Genomic DNA, 7,535 nt, shown 5'->3' with positions numbered 1-7,535 from the left:
AGCACTAAATCCAGTGTGACGCTGCATTTAAATGGTTAAAGTGGTGGTAAAAGTTCTCCGTCAGCTAGGGTCAATTCGTGCCCTCCTACCCCCTCCTCTGAACATCATCATCACTAATCAAAGTGAGCCAAAACCCTCGCCCCACTTTCTGTGCTTCTACATTTGCTTTGTGATAATGTGATTAAGCATGTTGATGTAGGTATACACAGCATAGGCCTTGATTTGACAGGGCCCCTGTTCATGACTGGGCCTCAGCATCACGACAAAGCAGGACTCACCCTAAGGTGTCAGTTGATGCGTTCAAGATACATATTCGCCAACAAGCCTTCAAATAAACCAGTCCAGACCACAATGAGCCTGGAGCGCTCAGGCTCCCTGGGGCATTTGCCCACCCTGCAAAGATTGCTTTCAATGGCGTAAGAAAAAAAAGTGGGAGGTTAAATATCTATACTGTCTAACTTATGTGAGGGAAGATATCCAAGCTGATACCTGTCAACGTCTACTGCCTCAGCACAGAGTATACCACACCATGTGCTGGGGAAGACCATGACCTCTGGTTAAAGCTCAAAAAGAAGCTGGTAAAATAAGTGGGCTTAAAGGTAAATATTTTTGGGTCAAACTAATTTTCAAGGTCAAGAATGAACACTTTCTTTGTGTTTGGGTGAACCAAAGGTGAGTCGGAACCTTTTATTTTGGTGGTTTACATGAGTGGTGGACATTATCCTAAACATCCAGGATGGGCCTGAGGTCATCTTTGCACTGAAAGCTCTTGAAGGTTAAAAACTTTGGACAGCACTGTGTTCGTTGAGCTGCCTTTGTTCAGAAAATCAACAGTCCCTTGCACTTCAGGTTTGACCTCATCCAGTGAACAATAAGAAACAAGAGGCAACAGTAGAAGGAGTTTAATTTTATACAAACAAACAGAGGTGTTGCAGTCAAATGTGTACTTAAACCCATCTGGCAATCATGCTGATGCAGAGTTCAGTCAGCTGTCTGGACTGGGAATGATGAGACACCATGTGCTTTGCTCAAAATTCATTGAACAGGATGATGGGAATGTAAAGCACTCAGTACCTTCAGTATTCAGGACGGCTAGTGTCAGGAAATAGCTTTATATTTAATGCTAACAGGAGAGAGATGTCTCCCCTGTCATCTGCCATCATGTCACTGTCTGACCAAAGGCGAGTGGAGCTTTCCCCACCACTGCAAGTCTGACAACTACTGTATTAAAGACAGTAACTTTAGGGGTGAAAGAATAACTAAATGACTGTGGGACGTCCAAACGCAGGACATCCCTGATCATGTCGTGGCAAAGAGTGTGAGCAGTCCTTTTGCGAATGACACAATCTCGTTCCCTCCGAGTTTGGACTCTCCGTAAACTCGATCCACAAAGGAAATGGGGACCTGTTGTTTGGGAGAAGAGAGGATAGTTTTTCAGTTCATGAGGCTCACAGCACTGAAGCTTCCCATACAGATGTTAAGGGGAAAGGTAAGGTGAACTAATGACTTTTTTCTTGCCAGATTTGCCACTTAATCTCATCCATATTTGACTAGTCTATGCATAGTGTTTTCTGGTCTGGATGCAGAAAAAGCTGTTTTCAGTTTGTTTTCATAAAAAGAGAAAAGGTTTCACGAATGTGATAGTGTGCTTTAAACAGTCTCTGGAGGTCACATCTTAGTCCACATTGTACAAGTATGATGTTTTTGAGCTAGATATGCTCTGGAGGCACAATTTTTTTTTTTTTTTTTTTTTTTTTACAAATCTGAGGGTGGTAATGCTTTTTCTGTGATTTCTGATTCTTTTCAGACTTAGAGAATCATCATTATTTAAGTTTCCTCATAGTCCATGTTATGGAAAAAAACATTTATGTGTAAAATTACATGCACACTCAGTAAATAAACCTCCCCAGCCCCAAAAAACATAAATATATGAATAAATGAATTAGGGTCTCACTTCTCCAATTGTGTAGTTGAGCTGTCTGGCGCGGACGATCATCTCCATCTGAAAGACGTACCCTTTGGACACGCACCGCTCAACCAGACTCTCCAACACCTTCTTCTTGTACAGCCTGACACCAGTGAGAAAAAACAGCAGGAGTGTGACACACACACAGCCCCATGAATGCACAATTCAAAACTCTTATTTCACAACGCTAACACCACTTACCTGAAGCTGCCTGTGAGGTCTGAAGCACCGGGTCTCAGTAACACTTGAGTCAAGAAGTTGGCCCCCCGGCTGTGAATGAAAAGAAAAGACAATCAAACTTCGGCCGCTTGCCTGCTGAAATCAGGGTCAGTGCAAAACCAGTGAGAGGAAATTGTAGACAAGGGTACTGTTGTTGGCTTGCAGTTACCTGATGAGCTTCCTGCGCAGATCCCAGCCGTATACGCCTCCGTTCCCTTGGTATCGAGTACCAGACACCAGGTCGTAGTCACCATCCTTCTGCTTTCTGACAAACGAAACGGTTTTAACTAAAGGACACATGCACAAGTTCTCTCCCAACTGTCATTTGATGCACAGTAACTAAATATCATTGGTTAAATATTCAGAATATTAGATTTGTGGATTAAAATTAAAAATACAACAAAATCATGCCATAGGAAATTTGAAGACACTTACTCAATAAATTCTGGGATAAATTTGGGCTGAAATTAGAAAACAAAGAACAATCAAACACACAAAGCATGCTGTTTTATTTCACACATTGTAATTACATGAAGGAGTCATTAAAAAACAGGCTTTAAGAAATTGTATTTCTGTGGGAAACTGTAGAGATTCTATTATTTTCAGATATTCTATTGAATAAATGATTTATTGATTAATCAAAAAAAAGCAACTGGCAAGCGAATCAATAATAAAAAGAACTGTCAGATACAGCCTTAAAATCAGTGTTCAAGTGTCCACTCACATGATGGGAAAGATCTGCGTCCATTATGAAGATGAAGTTTCCAGTAGCATGCTTCATGCCGTGGATGTAGGCCGTGCCTTTGAGAGGAAACAGGAGCTCATCAGTAGTTAGCAAAGGCTACCAGAGTGAATACACCATTGGTTTTTAAACTACTTTGAACTTACCTAGGCCTAATTTTTTCGCTCTTGGTCGTAAAAGCTGAGCCACAGAAAAGAGAGATTAAGAGTCTGGATGAAGATCATGTGCACCATTACTGTTAGACGGCATGGTAGATAGCTAAACACTGTAAAGCACTCCTATCAGCTGTTGGCTCTGTGAAGATGCCACAGGATGTTAATTCATTTTAATACATTCTACAGTATTTGGTTCTTCTCAGAAGAGGCGCATGTAGACTTAACCATTGATTGGTAGCGATTCTTCACTTACTATTTTATCCTCTCCATAAATCTTCTGCAACTGCTCCGCCACCTCCAGTGTCCCATCTGGGCTTCCATCGTCGATGACAATTATCTCGTAGTTAAACCCGCTGTTAACACAACAAATGAACACAAGGTTGTACTTTGGTTGGGTCGGTGTTGTATCTGACTGACACACACAAGTTGACAACTACGTCAAGCTACATGGGTTAGCACGAGCAAGCTAATTTAACTCGAAAACAACTCGTTTATACTGTATCTGTGACAGAATATCTTGGCAGTCAATGTTAGGAGCACTGAGCTGACACTTTCTCACTGGTTTAGTGACAGCTCATCACTGACGGGCATTATCACACCAGGAACGTTAGCTAGCACTAGCCGAGAAGCTTTGCTTGCTTCCCGGAACTCACCTTTCACCGAAATATTTAACCAAAAGCCACACTATCAAAGGTAAATTTTCCCTTTCGTTGTACGTGGGCAACAGCACGGAGTATTTGTCCCCACTGTCCCGGTTTTGGTGCGAAGTTTTTCGGCTTGCCATGGCGACGTCAACCTACTGTGGCCACACTGCTTAAAGTTGGGAGAAAGTGTCACACCATATCCTGTTTATGATTTTCAAAATAAATCTTAAACGGCCCTATTCCATCTTTTACGTCAACATCTGGGAAAATGTGGAAACATTACATTTTGCTGCATAACTAGACACAGTTTGTTCCTCTCTTGTACTAGCATTACATTTAATGCATTACATTTAACGTTAATACATAGTACTGTATAGTGTAGTATCTAGCATATTAGCATTGTCAAACTTTTCAATCATAACACACAACGTTGTTCAGGGGCTTCCTCACAGTCTCCTTACGTCCATTTGTTTTGTTTTTTATGTTGAGTAAATAACTATGCTCTGCTGGTTCAGGTATAGGATATTAATCACGTTCCCCAAGGCAGTGACTGAACATTGCTCGCTTTTGTTTTGAAAAGAGAACATTTCTCACAAAACCGGAAAGTGGACGTACTAATGAGGTTAACTTCACTAACCTGTGGTAAGTATTTGCTTACAGGTTGGAACTTCCATTGTGCTCTTCAAAATAGACACCACTGGAAACAAATCTCTCTTCACCATGGTTCCGACAAACGACTATGGCATATTATCATTACTCCTGGTCGTCAGTTTAAGCCTTAGAGCTTCTTTGCATACATTCAGGACAGCATAGAGCAAGTGTGCGGTCAAAGTCCTCCAGCAGGAATAGAACTTCACTCTATTAAACTGACCCCGACACTCAGGACAGTCAAGTTACTTTGGGAACAAAAAACACATCACATTTCATTAAACACATATTCATATGGTGTTTTATTAACAAGATAAAAAAACATATATACATACAAAAAAACCAAACATCTGTCTGACACACACACATGCACGCACGCACACACACACACACACGCACATCATCATGTAATGTTTAATACCCAAACCCCCAAGAAATCAGAAATTGTAAACCTGAATTTTCAATACGAATAGGTGCAGTATAAAATATCATACATGAACTGTATACAGTAAATATAATAAACAATATACAAACGATCATACACATGACAACAGACATTCTCACAGCATCATTTATACCATGGAACAAAAAGAGGCGTTTACACCATGGATTACGCTTTTTCATTATCTTGAGGCAGTTAAGGTTAGAATGGCAAATGAAATAGAAATGTACCACAGATGGCTAACCTACTTAGCATTGATACAGTGCATGAATACATAAACTTAGAAAGAAGGTTTCAGTGCGCATATAGTGTACATTATAAGACAGTACTTGACTGATCCCAATGGGAAAATATTTTCCTTTATGATGCTATCTATTCATCAAAACACTATTCTATATTAGAAAGCTTCTACTTATTCTTAGTTCATTTCTCTGCCTTATTTTATGTCAAAGAACACTGTAATAAGAGGACAGAGAAAGATCCTTCCTGTATTGATTCCTTTTCTCACACTTGATGAAGCTTGTAAAGCTTCCACATCAGTCAGTGGCAAGTTCAACACACCAAACCTCTTCAGTGGTGCTTGTTTTTAAGCTCCATTCCCAGTCTGTCATTGAGCTCCAAAGGAATCATCGTCTTTTCCAACAGTCACCTGACCATTGCTGCATGCTTGTTCATATCCACTCAAGGCTGGTAGCCATAATAAGGGTCTTCTGGGTGAACAGAGCACACACAAGAAAGAGTCAACAAGTAAGATCACTGTTCCACACAGTCAAGCCACACTTGTGACAACTTAAAATTTGCATTTACAGCTTGTTGAGCTGCCTCAAAGTTGCCCATAACGTAGAAAAAAAATCAATAGTAAATGTAAAAGTAATGGTTTGGTATGGAAAATGGACAACATGGACTGTCTAAGATGCTGAGGTAGGTGTTGAGTACTTCACCCTTTTGGAGATATGACAAGACTTGTGAAACTGTGAAATCCTTCACCAAACTATATTACTTTCAAAACCAAATGATTTTTTTCTTGCTTTGACTGTATTAACATCTTAGTTTCATTACAGAGAGCATCATTAATCTGAAAGTCACAGTGGACACTTCAGTGCCAGGCTCAGTGTGTGTTGCCTCCCATACATCTGGCTCATCATATGGTAATATCCCCAGGCTGTGTGTCAGACCTGTCAGATAAGATATCGGACCTTTTCTCGTAGCTAACCTGTTTGCTGAGGGGCTCTGTTGCAGCCTCCACTGCTGTCACATACACCCGGTGGTCCACTCTCGCCTGGCTGTCCAGGAGGTCCGGGGATCCCCGGGGGTCCTGGCTTACCTTCATCTCCTTTGGAGCCTGCAATTCCGAGCTTGGACTCACCTGGAGGACCTGCAAACACACATCAGTACAGGGTTATGCACTAATGATTCATTGGACACTTCATGGATTATATGACAGCGATACATGAAACAACGACTCCTAAAGAGGTACCTGCGAATCCTTTGACCCCTGTGGGCCCCTGGACATTGCTCCCTGCATCACCTTTCTCCCCTGACAAACCTCTCCTTCCTGTAGAGAAGAGACAGACAAATCACCACTGCCCAAAACTTAGAATATTATCAAACTAGACCTTTAAAATTAGAAAAAGGCAACACATTCATAATTTCTCTGACTTGTATGCAACAGTTGCTTGCCTAGCATGAACAGTTGATTTGACTGTTTCCATTTCAACAAACCTAGATGGAGTCTTACCCTGTTCTCCTGGGTATCCAGACCTGCCAGGTCTCCCCCTTGGGCCAACGTGGCCCTGGGTGCCCCTGGCGCCTGGTGGGCCCTTGGGCCCTGGTATGCCAGGCTCCCCAGGTGGCCCCACTGGTTCCTCAATAGGAGCTGGCTTACGATTTATTTCATTAATGAACATGTCGAGCTTCAACACCTCCTCTGAAAAATACACGCAACTCTGGATTAAGTATGTACAAGAGCATGTGTTTGTATCTGGACCTTTTAAAAGTTACATGGAGTGAGTTAAATGTGCAGACATCATTATTGTAACAGTCCCTTTTTTTACACGCTTGCTAACAGAGTGCTTACTATGCACTAGTTGCTCACAGGCCTGTGTGACCAGTTGGTAGATCATGGCCATAGACTGAGGTTCCCCCTGTAAAACAACAGGAGATTCATCAACCAGGGTTTAAATGACAGCCAAAGAATTATTTGGAATGAGACATACAGTAAAAACTAATGGCAAAATGTGTCCCACTGCAATGAGAAGACCTATTGTAAAATGTCAGTATTACAATAAGAAAAAGATGTGAAGCTATAACCCACCTTCTCTCCTCGTTCCCCTTTACTCCCTGGCAGACCCTGGTAAGCAAAAGATCAATGATTATGATTGATTATTTCACACAGTTTCACAGTAAATCAATAAGCATGTTGGAGACAGACACATTGAAAACAGTCTCATATAATATTGTAGGTCAATTAAAGCATCTCTTTTGCAGATAACTCCCTCTGGACCGTGCGCTCTTGACAGTCCTACCCCAGTGTCTCAATCCAAAACATCAGGTAACTGGGGCAACCACTGCATGCCATGCTTTTTTTAACAACTGTATAATTTTTGTGTGCAAAACACTCAAAAATAATTTCAGGAAAAAAAATACAACATGCAAAAAAACTAGACTGTATTTCAAAGTCGACTTTTCATTTCATACATGACCTTGGCCTTATCAATAT

At 41.2% G+C, this 7,535-nt stretch overlaps 2 protein-coding genes across 3 annotated transcripts in view; both read right to left on the bottom strand.

Moving 5' to 3' along the window:
- Positions 1-887: 887 nt before the first annotated feature.
- On the bottom strand, positions 888-3,902 carry dpm1 (dolichyl-phosphate mannosyltransferase subunit 1, catalytic). The gene is made up of 9 exons (XM_041946228.1): positions 3,736-3,902; positions 3,336-3,435; positions 3,074-3,107; positions 2,910-2,986; positions 2,621-2,646; positions 2,355-2,450; positions 2,168-2,236; positions 1,955-2,069; positions 888-1,404 (listed from the first exon to the last, which is right to left on the bottom strand). The coding sequence occupies exons 1-9, from the start codon at positions 3,864-3,866 to the stop codon at positions 1,300-1,302; spliced, it is 753 nt and encodes a 250-aa protein (XP_041802162.1). The 5' UTR covers positions 3,867-3,902; the 3' UTR covers positions 888-1,299.
- A 759-nt stretch (positions 3,903-4,661) lies between these two features.
- The window catches only part of LOC121612257 (collagen alpha-1(XX) chain), a 35,989-nt gene continuing 33,115 nt past the window's right edge, over positions 4,662-7,535 (bottom strand). The window contains exons 37-42 of one of the 2 annotated variants that reach the window (XM_041945015.1): positions 7,131-7,166; positions 6,894-6,960; positions 6,555-6,743; positions 6,294-6,371; positions 6,030-6,191; positions 4,662-5,526 (exon numbers count right to left, since the gene is read on the bottom strand). In XM_041945015.1, the coding sequence (XP_041800949.1) occupies positions 5,498-5,526; positions 6,030-6,191; positions 6,294-6,371; positions 6,555-6,743; positions 6,894-6,960; positions 7,131-7,166 (561 nt within the window). In that variant the 3' untranslated portion in view covers positions 4,662-5,497. The remainder of the gene's footprint in view (positions 5,527-6,029; positions 6,192-6,293; positions 6,372-6,554; positions 6,744-6,893; positions 6,961-7,130; positions 7,167-7,535) is intronic. The other variant, XM_041945016.1, reaches the window with a different exon arrangement.

Source organism: Chelmon rostratus, chromosome 10 (genome assembly GCF_017976325.1).
Source record: "Chelmon rostratus isolate fCheRos1 chromosome 10, fCheRos1.pri, whole genome shotgun sequence".
In the NCBI taxonomy this organism is placed as follows: Eukaryota; Metazoa; Chordata; class Actinopteri; order Chaetodontiformes; family Chaetodontidae; genus Chelmon; species Chelmon rostratus.
Note: the sequence above shows the minus strand (reverse complement) of the source record. Positions and strands in the feature narration are given on the sequence as shown.